Source organism: Topomyia yanbarensis, chromosome 2 (genome assembly GCF_030247195.1).
Source record: "Topomyia yanbarensis strain Yona2022 chromosome 2, ASM3024719v1, whole genome shotgun sequence".
NCBI classification, from domain to species: domain Eukaryota; kingdom Metazoa; phylum Arthropoda; class Insecta; order Diptera; family Culicidae; genus Topomyia; species Topomyia yanbarensis.
In genome coordinates, this window is record NC_080671.1 from 115,720,654 (window position 1) to 115,738,983 (window position 18,330).

Sequence of the window (18,330 nt, forward strand, 5' to 3'; positions counted from 1 at the left end):
AGGAACGATCAACCTGGTCTACAATACATTTCACTAGTTTATTTCGTCTGATTTTTACTATCGAGGGGTGAACTGCACTTTCCCACGATGCTGCGTTCCCTTTGGTGTTTGCTCTGATGACAAGCAAATCAGAATCTCTCTATAGAGCAGCATTGTCTAAGCTTATCGAAATTGCTGATAAGATCGACGTTGAACTGCATCCAGAAGTGATTTTAACAGATTTAGGAAGGTTTTTACCAATGCGTTTGTCGCAGAGAAGCCTGGTTCAAGGCATAATTGATGTTTTTTTTTTCATTTAAGCATGAACTGGTGGAAATATATCCAACAAAATCGTTTGTTGCAGATTTTCAATAAAAATGAAAACTATATTAATACACACAAAAAAACACAGACTCTCGCATTTTTACCTGCCGAAAAAATATCTGACGCCTGCGCAAACATCAAATCATCAGCACCGACTGAACTTACTGGATTTTTCAAGTATGTTGAAGAATGTTATGTGTTAGGCAAATCTAGACTAACAACAAAATCATGTTCTATCAATGACGATGCGGTAGACTTGGGTGGAACGCCCAACTCCTACTTAGCAGAAGGCAAAGGATTCTTCATATTTCCTTTCGATCATGTCCATATGAGCCTGCCTAGTCCTAGTTTTCCGTTCTAAGTTTATAACTGATTCACTCTAGAATACCTATCCGTCTTTCAGTTTCATTGCTTTCATTTCTCTTAGTCTTAAATTTGCCGAAAATAGCCAACAAAATCGATACAGTAGAACCTTCGGGCAATTAAAACATAGTAACATAGTAACACAAAATCAGGCCGAGTACATACAACGGAACCTTTGTATCCTCCTGATCTTTGGTCGGCTTACCGAAACATGAAAGATGGAATCCCACGTACCACCAACCAAATTGAAGCATGGCGCGGTAGTTGGAATCGTCTGGTGGGTCGCAGTGCTGGTCAGATGCATATCACCGAAGGACTGAGACTAGAAGAAAAATTTATCGCTTCACAAATCTTGGTGCATATGTCACTAACCTCCGAGAAGAAGCGTCGTACCAAAGATCAGATAATTGATGCGAAACTCTGCAAAATTGTTACGAACTTACAAAATTTTGATACTATTGATTATCTTCAATAGCAGCAAATCTGGACTCGCAATCAAGACGATTTTTTAAATTAAATTTTCTTATCCCTATGACGGTTAATACGAATAAAATCATTGAATATCATTTATTTTGTTTTAATTTGCACATAAACTATCAAAAGAAACAGAACAACCAGAACAAACGCTTAGTTCACTGAATTTATCTACACAAGGATTTTAAAAGCAAAATTTGTTTTCAGTCAGATATCATAAATTGTGGAAATATGAAATTAGGAATTTGCAAACTTTCGCATTAAAGAACAGGTCGTAGTTAAAAGAAGGATGAATTTTCAGTAAAGTATGTCATTTATCTTTCAATAATTAGTATCAGTACAGACTAGATAGTTCGGTATAAATCATTGATGATTTTCCCTTCTTTTAAACATAAGATGTTCTTAAATAGAAAGATTGTCAAAATTTCTATTTAAAATTTACATAAGTAGAATGAAATCCTTAGATGCTAACTTGTCGTTAATCCAATGTTCACTTTGCCAAATAAAAAATATAATAGAATTATGGCAAATGGCGTTACACCAAATGGCGTTATGCCAAATGGCGTTATGCCAAACGGTTTTTATGCCAAATTGCCATTATGCCAAGTCACCTTTATGCCATCTGACTATTATGCCAAATAACCATTATGCCAAATGGGGTAGAGCCTTGGCACTCACTTTCCGACTTCATTTCGACAAGGCAAACCGCCAGATGAGATTCATGTTTAAAATTTCTAATGAATTTAATGACCCTCTCTGTCGCCGCTCACTGCATTGCGCATTGGTACGGTTGATATTGGAATCTAACTCCATAAAATGGTGTCCGTATCAAGCAACATGGATAGCAAAAATTGAAGCAATTCAATGAAAATTTGTTCGTTATGCACTAAGACGCCTTCCGTGGCAGGTCCCTATTAATCTTCCACCATACGAAGACCGTTGTAGATTATTAGGTTTCCACACGCTTGAAACGAGAAGGAAGCTGTTTTCGTCGCTAAGATTCTTCTAGGAATGTCGGATACGCCGGAACTGTTGGGTCAACTCCACATCTATGCACCGGAACGTGTGCTGAGAGAGGGTATAAAGAATTTCATCTGTTCAAGTGGATCAGCCTCCAAATAATGCAAAGTTCCGTTCGAAACATTACCTGATCGTGTGAAAGGAAAGAGCTCGTCATCAATGAAAACGCGTCTGATATTTCGCGTGAGTATATTATAATAAATAAGATATTGTTGCAGTGAATAATCGAAAGCAACATGATCGAAGGAGAAGGAAAAGGAATTCACAAAAAAATGCTCCGAAGGGCAAACGTGATCGTCGCACAGCTAAGGAACCACGTTAGCCGGAATGCACAACTTCAATTCTACACTCTGACGACGACGAAGACACCTAAGAAGTCATTCACATGTTCAAAACCAGACGCAGCTGCTGAAAACACTTGTTTTTCAACATTTCTTTCCGCGGTTTCATTATTTGCACTTCTTCATTTTCTTACTTGAATGATGCCAATGGATTGAATTTAGTATTTATGTTAATAGTTTTCAAATAATCTGCAGGATCCATACTCTTCAAAGAAAAGTTTAACCGCTGATTTTCTAGACATAAACATTGTTTTATTTTATCTCGCACATAGTGATCCCCAGATTTTAAAAACATCGAAAAAAGTACCTTCGCCTTATTGGATTTATTTTTTTTTTATTCATTTCGTTTATTTGATAGGCACAAATGCGTTAGCTTGGCGGTGCCAAATTCTTTTGTTTTTACATTTTGTATATTTTAAAACTAGGAGGTTACAATGTTGAAATATTTTTTTAAAAAAGAAAAATTTTACAGCTATCTTAAGACTAGAAATAAGATTCTATATACAAGAGAGGGGGCGAAAGATTTTTTTTATGAAAAAAATTTAAAACAAGGAATTCAATAGTAATAATTTTTAGGAAATATTTACAGTTATCTTAAAACTAACAATATAGTTTGGTACACAAAAGGGGGAACAAATATTTATGAGAAAATTCGCAGGTGTTTTAAGACTAGGGATACAATTCTATTTACAAGATGGGGGACAATAGTTTTAACAAAGAGGTAAAATTACAACTATCTTAAAACTAGGAATACAGAATACAAATTTGAACTTTTTTAGCGGAGACTTATGCTTGGTCAAGATATTCAGAGGGGGGCTGTAGAAGCAGTTGCATCAAGGACAGGGGAGAGAAAGCGTAGATGGTGACCGGGAGAGAAGAGCAAAACTTGCAACTTTCGCTCAAACGGGAGATCAGCGAAAGATTACCGCCTCAGTCTAGTAGGTCGGATTAGCGGATGGTATTCTTCGGACCCGCGGGGAATCCTTCAAAAGTCATCGGACCTTGAGTCGCTCTCGCTTCAGTTTCCGTAGTGGTAAGTGCGACGGCGGTTACATAGTTGCAGTCTGGAGCTGATCGGTCCCACAAGGCAAGAGAAAGCTTCTAAAACGAGAAATAAAAAGAGAGGGGCTAAATTGGGATATTTGTCGTTTTTATGAAAGTATAAATAAGGGACATATAGGGGAAATCACGATTTGCCAGTATATCTCGGACTGGGACATTGGGTGGTCTACCTCGGGCCCGAAGGGAATCCTTTAACTGAGACCTGGCGTCCAAGTACCCGGCGCATACCCAGGCAACGTGCTCGATGTCGTGATAGCCCTCGTCACAAGCGCACAGACTACTCTCCGCAAGCCCAATACGCCGCAGATGCGCATCCAAGGTGTAGTGGTTGGACATAAGTCGGGACATTACACGAATAAAATCCCGACCCACATCCATCCCCCTGAACCAAGGCTTCGTTGATACCTTTGGGATAATGGAATGTAGCCATCGTCCAAGTTCACCATTGCTCCACGAGGTTTGCCAACTGTTGAGTGTCCTCTGACGACAAATACTAAAAAATTCGTTGAAGCAGATTGGTCTTTCATATATGTCACCATTTAATGCGCCCACCTTTGCTAATGAGTCGGCCTTTTCATTGCCCGGGATAGAGCAATGAGAGGGGACCCAAACAAAGGTAATTTGATAGGATTTTTCAGATAACGTACACAAGGACTCCCGTATCTTCCCCAGGAAATATGGGAATTGCTTTTTGGGCTTCATCGCACGAAGAGCCTCGATGGAGCTGAGGCTGTCCGAAATGATGAAGTAGTGATCTGTGGGCAGAGTGTCGATGATCCCAAGGGTGTACTGAATTGCAGCTAGCTCTGCGACGTAAACTGAAGCGGGATCATTGAGCTTGAATGAAGCGGTGATAGTATTGTTGAAGATACCGAAGCCAGTGGACCCATCGAGATTTGATCCGTCAGTGTAGAACATTTTGTCACAGTCGACTTCTCGGAATTTATTATAAAATATATTGGGGATCACTTGCGGGCGTATATGGTCCGGGATTCCACGAATCTCTTCCTTCATGGATGTGTCGAAGAATACAGTAGAATCAGAAGTATCTAGGAAACGAACACGGCTGGGAGTATATGAAGAAGGATTAACGCTCTGTGCCATGTAGTCGAAGTACAAGGCCATAAATCGGGTTTGAGAATTAAGCTCGACGAGCCTCTCGAAGTTTTCAATCACCAACGGGTTCAGAATGTCGCATCGGATGAGCAATCGATATGAGAGTTCCCAAAATCGATTTTTTAGCGGAAGAACGCCCGCCAGCACTTCGAGACTCATCGTATGGGTCGAGTGCATGCAACCCAAGGCAATGCGCAAGCAACGATACTGGATTCTCTCCAGTTTGATGAAGTGTATGTTCGCAGCGGAGCGGAAACAGAAACACCCGTACTCCATCACCGACAATATCGTTGTTTGGTATAACCTGATCAGGTCTCCTGGGTGAGCACCCCACCATGTTCCAGTTATTGTTCGGAGAAAATTGATCCTTTGTTGGCATTTCTGTTTCAGATACCTAATGTGACATCCCCAGGTACCTTTAGAGTCGAACCAGACCCCGAGATATTTAAATGTGAAAACCTGGTTGATCGTTGCACCCATTAATACAAGCTGGAGTTGTGCCGGCTCACGCTTCCTAGAAAAAACAACCAACTCAGTTTTCTCCGTGGAGAACTCAATACCCAGCTGAAGAGCCCAAGCAGACAAATTGTCCAAGGTATTTTGTAATGGTCCTTGCAAGTCGGCAGCTTTGGGCCCTGTAACAGAGACCACCCCGTCGTCTGCAAGTTGCCTTAGCGTGCATGAATGGGCAAGACAATCGTCAATGTCATTCACGTAGAAATTGTAGAGCAGGGGGCTTAGACATGAGCCCTGGGGAAGACCCATGTAGCTAAATCGCGATGTTGTTAAATCGCCATGCGAAAAGTGCATGTGCTTTTCAGACAACAGGTTTAGCAAAAAGTTATTTAAAATTGGCGAAAGACCATGCTGGTGCAGCTTCTCTGACAGAATGTTGATAGAAACTGAGTCAAAAGCCCCCTTAATATCCAAGAAGACTGATGCCATCTGCTCTTTGTTAGCATAGGCCATTTGGATTTCTGTAGAAAGCAACGCAAGGCAATCGTTCGTCCCTTTGCCTTTGCGGAAGCCAAATTGTGTATCTGACAGTAAGCCATTTGCTTCAACCCAATTGTCGAGGCGAAACAAGATCATTTTCTCGAACAACTTCCGAATACAGGACAGCATTGCAATCGGCCGATATGAGTTGTGGTCGGAGGCTGGTTTTCCTGGTTTTTGGATGGCGATGACCTTCACTTGCCTCCAGTCATGAGGGACAATGTTACCCTCAAGAAACTTGTGAAATAAATTCAACAAGCGCCTTTTTGCAGTGTCAGGTAGATTCTTCAGCAAGTTGAATTTGATTCTGTCTAACCCTGGGGCGTTATTGTTGCATGATAAGAGAGCAAGTGAGAACTCCACCATCGAAAACGGTGTTTCGTTCGCGGTATCGTGAGGAGACGCGGCGCGGTACGTTTTCTGTACCGGGACAGAGTCCGGACAGATCTTCTTGGCGAAAGCAAATATCCAACGGTTTGAATATTCCACGTTCTCGTTGGTACTATTACGGTTACGCATACGTCGAGCCGTACCCCAAAGAGTGCTCATCGCTGTTTCTCTCGTTAACCCGTCGACGAACCGGCGCCAATAACTACGTTTTTTGGCTTTCATTAGACTCTTCATTCGCCTTTCTAACGACGCGTACTGTAGATAGCTAGCGGGTAACCCGTCTTCCCGGAAGGCCTTATATGCAGTAGACTTTTCCGCGTACAGCTCTGAGCACTCTTTATCCCACCACAGGGTGGGAGACCGTCCATGGGTATTCGCGCTGGGTACTGGTTTAGTCTGAGCTTGATTCGCACTGTCGAGAATCAAGCCAGCCAAAAACCTGTACTCTTCCTCCGGAGGAAGTTCTTGAGTGGATTCGATTTTAACGGATATCGCGGTCGCGTAACTCTTCCAATCAATGTTCCGTGTGAGGTCATACGATACATTGATTGTTTCCGATGGTCTTGAACCGTTAGCAATTGAAATCACGATAGGCAAATGGTCGCTACCGTGGGGATCAGGGATCACCTTCCACATGCAATCTAACTGTAGCGAAGTCGAGCATAGAGATAAATCCAACGCGCTCGCGCGTGCTGGTGGTGTAGGAATTCGCGTCATTTCTCCCGTGTTTAAGATGGTCATGTTGAAATTGTCGCAAAGATCTTGGATTAATGTTGATCTATTATCATCATGAAGACAGCCCCATACCGTACCGTGCGAGTTAAAGTCTCCCAGAACTAGCCGCGGTGCCGGTAAGGATTCCGTGATATTACAAAGCGTTCGGTGCCCTACCGAGGCTCTAGGAGGAATGTAGATGGAAGCAATGCAAAGGTCTTTACCTTTGATTAAAACTTGACAAGCGACAATTTCAATGCCTGGTGTCGAAGGAAGGTTAATTCGGTTGAAAGAATAGCACTTTTTGATCCCCAAAAGTACTCCTCCATAGGGGTTTTCTCGATCCAGACGAATTATATTAAAGTCGTGGAAGTTGAGATTTATATCGGAAGTTAACCAAGTTTCACATAATGCGAAAGCATCACATTTTAAACTATTTAGTAAAAATTTAAAGGAATCGATTTTCGGGAGGATACTTCTGCTGTTCCACTGTAGAACAGTGATCGAATCGGTGACCTCGTTCGATGACTTAGCCATCGAAGGATACGATCGCTGCAAGGAGGGGCCATTTAGTAGTCAACTGCTTCAAAAATGTTTGCACTATAGGGAGAAAACGTATCAGAAGGCTTTTAAGAGGATCAGTAACATTGAAAGCTGTGAAAATTAAGTCCACTATGTCAGAAAATTTCATTAGTCCGCTACTGGACTGAGTATCTGTTTGAAAAAAGGGGACACTTGGGGTTTTTGGTGTCCCTGGAAGTGGTGGGTACTCCTTGTTAGAATTAATATTTCCAAGTCCTGGAGCAAATTGCTTCGGCTTTTGTGCATCACTTCCGTTGGATTTATTGATTGCGGTTGGCGCACTCTGAGTGGACGACACCTTGGCACCCTTACTAGGCAATGTAGGGGATGCTAGATTTCTCCTCTTCCTGGATTCACCTGGGTTAACCAATGATGTTCCCTCTTGTGGGTCGTCAGATTCTTGCTCAACGCCAGCCAAAAGAGCAAAGCAATTTTCGGAAGGGACAGATGGCGAAGCACTCTTTAGCATTTCTGCATAAGAGTGCCTCGAGCGATCCTTAAGGGAGCGCTTAATTTTATCCCCGCGCTGCTTGTACGCCGGGCATGACTTAAGAGCATGCGGAGGGCCCCCGCAGTAAATACACTTCTCAGTTTCTCCACCGCAAGTGTCATCCTCATGCTCTCCCTCGCATTTGCCGCACCGTTTTTTATTGCCACAATAAGTGGCTGTGTGGCCCAGTTGCTTGCAATTGCTGCAGTTCATTACCCGCGGTACAAATAGGCGAACAGGTAGGCGAACCTTATCCAGGAGGACATAGTTGGGAAGAGCAGATCCGGAGAAAGTCACCCGAATCGAGTCTGACGGAGAATAAGTTGTCTTATCATCTTCAGTTTTTGCGGAATACAATTGCTTGCATTCCAGAATTTTCACCTTTTGAAGTGAAGGGTCCTTAAAGCAGCCAACCCCGTACTTCAACAGGTCTTCGCACTTTAGACCCGGTTCGGCGACGACCCCATCGATCTCCACAACTCTACAAGGCACATACACTTTGAATTGCCTCGTAAAACGCTCGCTGCGAGCAATCTGGTTTGCCTGGTCGAGGTCATTTACTATAACGCGTATCTTATTAGCTCGAACACGTGTTATCTGAGCCACGGACGGGTAGTTGGCAGTCAGCTCCCGTGAGATTTCTAGAATATTGGGCGATTTCGTGTTGGGCCGGAAATACACCACCCAGGGTCCAGTCGAACTGGCTGGGTATGTTTTAATACGGGGAGGACTGGGGGAATCAGGGGAGGGAGTAATTTCGGGTTTATCCGGTATATCCATGGGAATATCATTCCCATCCAATGTTACTTCGCCCTCGGCCATTTAGGCACGAGGATAACACGTGGTGTAAACGAGAGATGAAACTTATATTCAGGGGAAAGGGCAGAAGTAGAGACCGAGCGGGGAAAGGGAAATGAAAGAAAAAAAAATACTTAGCTTATATAGCGGCGATTCCGGCTATTCTGGTATTCACTTCACCAGCCTGGGCACCGGCGAACAAAGACTGCCTCGAACAATGGTTGACCTTCACTGACAATTTATTCTTGTTCACTTTATGCACAGCACCAGAAAACGAACTGCTTCGATCGAGAGCTCGGAGAGTTATGAATTGGATTTATTTTGAAAAATATTTAACCAGGTATAAAACCATTACAGCCAGAGCGTTGCTAGATGTATAACTTTTTCAACGATTACTTGCTTGTCAAAATCAAAAATACCAACGAGCTTGCCAAAGAAAGTTGACCAACTCTACTCTACTCTACCTTTGATCATTTAAACGTCACGCTAGTTATCGTCACATATCGCAATCCTAAATCTACTAACTGGGACCTCTACAAAGAGGACTTGGAGACTAGGTACCAATGAATCTTCCGACGATCGATCTCAAAGTGACTTTGATGAGGTCGTGAATAAAACAAAGTTATGTGCGGGCGAATGACCATCCGGTTAAAGTCCTCAATAAACAAGTTACGATTACAATGTTATGTAGAAGACGTAGAAGAATTACTGGAATTACTGACGTAGGATCGAGTTGGGAGCATTTAAGTAGGTTTGCAATGCATACAGAAATGCCCTTCTCTAAGTGAAGTGGTTGGGAAGATATCTGCATAAAGATCTCGAGTCTTAACGAAACTAGTTCTAATTCTTGGGCATTTGCTCGTAGAATCATGACAACCGAATCGATCAAATAAGCGATTTCAAGTTTTGCTCCTTATAAGTCTCCGGAAAATGATGGAATCATTCCAGAGGATAAGAAATTTTTTTTGAAGAAGCATCTTACTTGTAGTCTTGCAAGATACATTCAATTAGTGTGACGATTATTTTATACGATTATCTCGTAAAATTAATTTTCATACCTATAAACCGACCAGTCTGACCTCCATTTTTCTCAAAGCAGTGAAAAGTTCAATCGACCACTACATTCGGGACTACCACCCTGTTGCACAATGTTGTCCACAACAGTGGAAAAGCTTTTTGGCAAAAGCAATCAATGTTAGGAGGTTTTATTGATAATGAATGTGCTTTTGACAACGTGTTTTTCGAACCCATGTTAGAAGCAGCACGGAGTACCTTTTTATATATAAGGAACTAGATACACGCAATGCTTAGCAACCGACATCTGTGCTCATTGTTAAGACAAGTAAAGAAAAGGACGCTAAGTGTCAGCGGATATCCTACAGGTGGTGTGCTGTCACAACTTCTATGGAACCTCGCCGATGCCTTGATGAGACAACTTAAGCACTATTTACATCTATCCGATCCGTTTCAGTTCCGGTTCAGTACAGTGCACGGAAGCCAATATTCTTTAATACAATGCAAATGCGAGCATTCACACTTGTCCGGGAAGGTGCCGTGCCGGACAAGTGTGAATGCTCGCATTTGAATTATATGAAAGAATATTGGCGTCGGTACACCGTACTGAACCGGAACTGAAACGGATCGGATAGGTGTAAATTTGAGTTTTATGAGCATGAGTTTTGTACATATTATGATGAACGGGTGTTCAATAAAAAATGAGAATGATTTCAATACCTTTCTGTAATTAAAGTAAAGAGCGTAATTTTTTTCTCTCAAAGAGAATTGCTCTCTGGACTTCCCAGAAATGGGTAGCATGTTTTTTTTCACTAGGGTGCTGTCAGTTCAAACGAAGATGGGGTCGAAACAGCAAGCACTCCGCGAGCGTGTGGTACGGTTTTATGAAACGAATGGTCATCGTGGAAAAAAGTTTACGGTAGAACATTTTCTAGACGAAAACGTGCTCGTAAGTACAGTTTACCAGATCCTGACACCCCTGAGTATGGAGCGGAAGACCGGTAGCGGCTTTCCGGCGAAGATAATGGCGAAGAAGAAGAAGGAAGCGCTGAAAAAACTGTTAGAAAACAAGGACGAAGGGAGTTACGGCCGTAAATGTCACTGCTCCCATACCTTGATTCACCGAACCCTCAAGATGGACAACATCATCTGTCGAAAGAAGACTCGGTCCCCCGAGTACACGGGTCGAGCAGATAGCGATCGCGAAATCGCAGTGCCGGTGGATGATGAAGAACTACCGCGGGATGTCGTTCGTGCTGGACGACGAAAGTTACTTTCCGCTCTCAAAAACCCACATTCCAGAAAATGACAGCTACTATTCAAGCGACAAGTCGGCCACACCCCCCGAAGTAAAATATAAGTTTAAGCATAAATTTGAAAAAAAAAAAAATATATAATATACATCGCCACATCGGACAGAAGGATTTCAAATCCGTGGTTCAAGCCGAGCGGTCTGGCCATCAATCAATAAGTGTACCAGGAGGAGTGTCTTAAGAAAAAATTTCTGCCGTTCTTAAAAGAGCACCATGCGGATAAAAAGTACGACTTCTGGCCGGATAAGGCGTCTTCCTATTACACCAAGAAGACGCTGGAGTATCTTGAGCAGAAAAAGATACCGTACGCGTCGAAACAAATGAACCCGACCCAGACTAGCCCCAATGCCGTCCCCGGCTCCTTCAATGTGTTTAAAAATTGTATAAAAATGCCCTAGTGTACAAAAATAATTGGCGGGCCAAGGGTACAAAGCAGTTGACCACCAGAATCCGAAGTTGTATCCGGGAGATGGACGTCAGTGCCGTCCAGCGCTCTTGTGAGAGCATCGCGACTAAGTTGCCTCGTACGGCTGACCAGGGTCCTTCTCCAATATTAATTGACGTTTTTTTAAGAATAAAGATTATGTTCTTTATAAATAATACTGAATTCGTTGAAAACATTTTTTTTTGGTTTTGAACTACACGACTGAAAAAAACAAAATTTTTATTGAACACCCGTTATATTGACGGCTCTGGTCGAGATGAGCTCCAAATTTGCCTCTTTTGCTGATAGTTTGAAAGATTTTTCAAACACACAGTTTTTTCGTTATTAATGCATGTTATACATACTCTCAAATTTAATACCACATTGCTGAACATATTTGCTATAAAATGGCGAACAAATCGATTAATTCCATGTAGTAGAACAAAAGAAATAAATGTGCCAAACCTTACGCGACTTTTCTTCCGAAATTTTCAAAAGGGCTCCCTATATTGAGAGGTGAGTCGTTAGTCACGACAAAAAATGCATTATCCTGATATCAACCATCTTTGTAAAGTTTTATCACTATAGTCTCATTCCTTTGAACAGTACCCAGCATATCACATACTGTGAATGTGATCCTTCTAAAAGGCTCTTATTGGCGCATCGTGAAAATACATGAATCTACAATTTATTGGAATTATTCATGGCTCATAAGCTTGTGAACATCCAAAAGTTTTCGATACTGACGGCGCAAAATCGACAACATTTCTTAACGATGATTTCAATTGCAGAATAACATTCCATAGCGTGCAGCTTACACCGGCATTACGACTACATGTCTTTGTCTGCCAGTTATAAGCCTCTTATTCAATTACTCAATACAGCCACTTAATTATAGTGCTGCTACTCAAGCCCGTCCCTATACCGACATCAATTCGTTCAATCTGATGAAGTATCATACCGAAACCAATCCACAAGTTCAAGCCGCTGTTAGGGCTTTGGAGTACGGCCCATATATCAATCTGCTCGGCAGACATGACAACTCTCTCTCTCTCTCTCTGTGCTGGAGCCCCATCCCGGCCGTCAACCCACACTTACCATTTCCAACGCTCGTAGATTCCAAAATGATAAACAGAGTCGTGCACCATTTCGTCAAATGGACCAGCCCACTCGGGGGCTCCAGTCGCCTTCTTCGTCGGCCGCTACCCCAAAGCATTGGTTTGCGTGGCTTTTGTGGGTTTGCCAATGATGACAACGTCGCTCCGTCGGACTCGTATACTTCCCCGGGATTTCAGTACGAGCAAGCTGTTCGCATCGGCCTATGTTCGAGGATTACCACACCAACCAGATATTTCAATTTGCTGCCGCCTGTGCCACTGGTATTGAGTGTTCTTTCGGATTCTTATCGGAATGGAACCGGAATGGTCGTGGAAAAAAGGATCAATTTAATACAGGCGCCGGCAACGGCGACGACGACGACGACAACGGCTACAATCGTCCGATGCTGGCCCAATCGCTGTCCGGGGATTCAACTCGAGAGTGACCCGAGCGAACAAAGAAGCATAATTTCGGAAAATATGGGCAAATATTGGCGGTGGTTTCACGACACTGTTGGCAGGGAAAACTTGTCCAATCCACTGACCCGAAGATTCCATCCCTTCTTAGTTGCCACTTTGACGAAATTTGCGCGCGGCTTATCGCATCGGTCCGGCCAAGCCTAGCCGGCGGCTTTTCGGTTTAGTGTTGGGTCGGCGCAATCTGTGTGAACGAGAGAGAGAAAAAGATCCGATAAATATAACGTTCGGGCGGAAATTGATTAAATGACATTTATGATGCATATATCACGTTCTGATGGAAACTATACACAGTTAAGTCACGTATTCGGCTTAGACAAACTGAACCGTCTTTATTGGTTTGGGAAACCTTTCATTGCGGATGCTTATATTTTCAATATCGCGTAGGACCAATCTTGTCGATGCGAGAGCCCATCAAAATGTGAAGCATGTTAAAACAACTGCAACTATATGACTACGATCCTGTCGACACTAAAGAAGGTCAATGTTTGAATATTTCATGACGGATCACATTATGTTCCAAATCAAATCAAGTGACGAGTATGACCATGCATCTTATAATTCGCCCCATAAGTGTTTTACCTTTTAATAAGTCTGAGTTACAACAATAACAAAATTAATTGCCAGCGATACTAGTCAAAATAGTAGCCAAGAAACTATGTACTATATAACAAAAGCTTCTTTCAATTAATAAAATTTACAGTGCGTTTGACAAAACTTCCCGTTCTGGCGCCATGAACAATTCCCATTCTCCAGCGCTCCGTTGTTGGTTTTGATTAACTCTCCGTCGTCGGTCGTTTGTTATCGTTCTTCGCTTAGTCCTGCTGCGAGACAATAGATACCCAGGAAAAGTTTCCGCTCGGCAAGCACTAACTTTGCACGCAGTTGGACAATAAGAAACGGCGACACAGAATCAGTGGAATCGAGAAAAGCGCAAAGTTCAGTACAAAAGAATTTGGGACTGAAAAGGCTTCAGAAGGAAGCTCTATCCACCCTTTGACATAGTTTTCTCCGGGCTGGACATTCAAAACGGGGCCCATTCGAAATATTTCCATAGAAGTTGATTAAATTGTCCGGGTTGGGGATAAATTGGGCCTTCTTGTGGAATACTCAAAGCGAACGGGTTTAAAACTTGTATTTCCGTTGACGTGGTTAATGATTGGTTTTAGTAATTGATAGTAACGGTCACCTTATTTGATAACTGTGAAGCACAGTGCGCCAGGGTTGTTAATGCGATACATTTTTCACGATAATTTATCGGCGTTACTCGTTAACGATAATGTATCGTCATCGGAAACTCCGTTAACGATAATGTATCGTCGCCTTCATCGTCATCGTCGATAATTGTATCGTCGCTTTCATCGTCATCGTCGGTTCATCGGTTATCGCGATACATGTTGCGTTACTTTCCCGTTTATTGGAGTTGAAGTAAATGCGGTTAACTTTCAATTGTTTAGAAATAAATACCTATTGAAAGACATGTTGTTGGCAGTTGAAAATCAATAGTTTTGGACATTTTCTATGCACAGCGGGGTCTGACGATGCGTCAAAATGAAATTATTTGAACTTTTCGGGAAAATGTATTATGTTGAAAGGAAAGCTGTTGGCAATTGAAAATCAATAATTTTGGACATTTCAATACGCAGAAGGAACCGACGATGTGTTAAAATTGAATTTTTTCAACTTTTCGAGTAAGTTGGTGCACAGAAGAGTCCCAGGTGCACAGTGTTTCCAAGCGGCAAAAGGTGATCAATATTGTTTTGACCATGAAGAAAGCAAATTTTGAGCTATTGTGCAATTAGTAATTTTTAGCACGCAAAAACATATATTGAAAAAACTACTAAACCACTATTATTAGGCCATTCACAAATTATACTACACATTCAAGTCGTGTGGTGATTAATAGATTTTATTATAATTTTAATTTAAACCAGAAGATTTCGGATTTTGAAAAGGAGAATATACATACATATTTCCAATGTTTGATTTCCTTTTCTAGTTAGGAAGCTTTTAGCCCCCTCCTCCGTTTCTTCTCTCCACTATGTAACAAGATGCTTCATGCTTCTTTCTTTTACCCTTAAATATGTAGTGTAATTTATGTACGGCCTCATAATAGAGTTTTAAACGTTTTTTGAATACAGTGAAGACCCGTTTTTATCAGCCCCTTGGCGAATTATAGGCTGATAAAACGATGACATTGACAAAATCGGCACATGTTTTTTCTGGTTCTGAAGAGACGAAGTCGAAACGCAAACATCTGCACTAACATATATTTTTTCTTTCTTTATAATAAACCGGAGCGGTTAAAATATTCTTCTTCAGTTCCTCGACAAAGCCTCATAACCCGTTCTGATCATTTAGTAAAAAAATTCCCTTAAGGAGGTCTTACAGTACAGTATTATTATTTTTGTATATTTTGCATCTCTAAGATAAGAAAAATATGCTAAAGAAGGAATTTACTCGAATTTGACTTGAACGTAAGCTAGAGCCCATCAAACGATTTTGATAGTGTTTGTTTTACAGATTCGTATTGGTATTCGTCTGCGGAAATTGGCGGCTTCCGTACCAAAATATCGCTTTTTGGGCACTAAAACATTCGATAACTTCTAAGTTGTAAGAGATACAAATAAACTTACATTACAAAAATTCTGTATTTTCTTATGCTGAACAACATCTTGGAACATTTAGAAATTCTACAAAATTACCAGGAAAAGTATTTTGAAAAAAGCAATTTTCAGGGGTATATCAAAAAAATGTCCACAAATGTAAATTAAAATTGACAGATAGACACATAGTCTCTTCAGCGAAGTTAATACTTAAGATATTCTCAACAACTTTGCCAAAGATTTTTTTTTTATTTTCATAAACATAAGCAAAAACTTTCTTCTCAGCTTTAGAGGGATTTATGACCCAACTAATACTTTCTAAATGCAAAAAATATAATTAAACTTTGCTGAAGACACTATAACTAAAAATGTTTTTCGTGGTTCAAAGAATTTCTTTCACCTTTTTGCCAATTTGGATCCTCGAGTGAATTGAAAATGTCCAAAACTATCGATTTTCAACTGCCAACCCTGCCCTTCAATATAAAAAGTTCGCGAAAAGTTGAAAAAAAATTCTATTTTGATGCACCGATGATACATTGAAAATGCCCAAAACTATTGATTTTCACTTACCAATAACTTCTTCAATATAACAAACTTTCCTCAAAAGTTGAAAAACTCCATTTAGACACATCGTCGAACCCCCTGTGTATTGAAAATGTCCAAAACTATTGATTGTCAACTGCCAATAACTTTCTCTTCAATATAAAACTCTCCCGAAAAGTTGCCAAAAAATTCCATTTTGACACATCGTCGGACCCCCCCCCCCCTGTGCATAGAAAATGTCCAAAACTATTGATTTTCAACTGCCAACAACATGTCCATCAATAGTTATTTTTTTCTAAACAATTGAAAGTTAACCGCAATAAACTTCAACCCCAATAAACGGGAAAGTAACGCAAAATGTATCGCGATAACCGATGAACCGACGATGACGATGAATACGACGATACAATTATCGACGATGACGATGAAGGCGACGATACATTATCGTTAACGGAGTTTCCGATGACGTTGACGGGTGGTTAACGTTATCGACGATGACGATTAATTATCGATTAACAACCCTGCAGTGCGCGAAATAAGTGTACCGTACACAATATAATATAACATAATATAACAGTTCTACGAGCTAACTCAAAGATTTTTGTGCGATTCATTAGATATAAACAAATAACAGGGATCATATGTTGACTTCTATGAAATAAATTACAAACAACTTATAAGAAATAATTATACCGCACAAATCCGAGTCAATGACTTTTATGCACATCACAAATCAGAGTTCAATTGATGACCTAATTGGTCAAGGCTTCTGTCTGTCACGTTTCAAGTTTACGCTTATTTCATAAGTCTGCAAAAACGATAAAATCAGATTCTATCACAATTGCTCATTATTAAGGTCACAAAATGCATACGTCTGAAATATTTATATATTTCATATTTATTCATATTTTTATTCAGATACAAATTTCTTTCCTTTACAATTTAAATTTCTTCAAAAATATGGGATAATAATTAGGTTTGGTTTGAAATTTTATCATTTTTTATATTTATACTAAAGGGAATACATTTTGACACATCTACATCTTAACAAAAAGTTAAGATCAACTTACTAAAAAAATAATGCAATTTTATTCAGACTAATGGATGCAGTTAGAAATATTTATAAAGATTAGATACACAATTTGTAATTTTTTGACAAGGCGAAACACTTGTAGGTTTTTTTATAAGGATGACAAAAGACACACACACAAGATGGTTTGATTCCATCATCAATAGAAAAGACCGTATAAGGAGTGGCGAGGGGAGGGCGGACAACAATGACAGGAAAAAAAGGAAATCAATCTTGCAGCATTTTGGCAAACAGAAAACTGTCAGTACATCATAAACCAGATCAGTGGCTGGCCTCCTTGAATACTCTGGGAACTCTTGGGATCAGATTTATAGATAGCTGTTAGCATGTCAACCAAAAGAGATAACTAAATTAGGATATCTATCGTGTTTAAAAATGTGTATATGGGAGATTGAGGATAACCAGCACATCTCAGCCTGGAACGAGGCCGAAACGATTCGTTACCCGGAGATCTGGCGCAAAAACACTAGGCGTGTGACCAGACAACATGTTTAATGTCGCGGTAACCGTCACCAATGATGATTGGACAAGACCCGAAGGAAGGCACGACCTTCATCTATCCTCTTTAACTAAGATTTGTTGATACCTAAACATTCATTGTCCCACGAAATTTACCAATTTTCGAGCGTCCTCAGACGAGAAATACTGAAAAACTTGTTGAAGCTACTCGATCGTTCATAAATATCACCTTCTAATGTTTAAGTGTCCGGCTTCTCATTACCATGCTAATCTAAGTGTCCACTTTCTCATTACACGAAATGGAGTAATGTGAAAGAACTTAATTTAATGGTTGTATCTGGTAATTTGGTAAGTTTCTTTTTTTGTTGTCGTCGAAAAAATATTCTTGGTTCTGTATATTCCGATTAAAGGTTGAATCTAATATACAATGTAGGGCCTAGTTGCGTTGCGTTGCGTTTCGTAAACTCGGTATACTTCGTAGATTTCAGACTGATGACTCTCATTTCCAGCCAGACTACTTGAGGAACATTGTTTGGGAATAACAATTGAACCAGTCCAAGTCCAAGAATTTCGCCTGAGAACCGCCATTGCTGGCCACGACCATCTTTACCGTAACTTGGGATATGAGAAAGGAAGTGTTGATGTGGTACTTACTTAA

General features: G+C 40.8%; 1 protein-coding gene across 1 annotated transcript in view; it reads right to left on the reverse strand.

Annotated features, from left to right (window-relative positions):
- Positions 1 to 18,330, reverse strand: part of LOC131679266 (uncharacterized) — a 358,718-nt gene that overhangs the window by 112,822 nt on the left and 227,566 nt on the right. The window contains exon 2 of the mRNA XM_058959973.1: positions 12,499 to 13,158. Within this exon, the coding sequence (XP_058815956.1) occupies positions 12,499 to 12,616 (118 nt within the window). The 5' untranslated portion in view covers positions 12,617 to 13,158. The remainder of the gene's footprint in view (positions 1 to 12,498; positions 13,159 to 18,330) is intronic.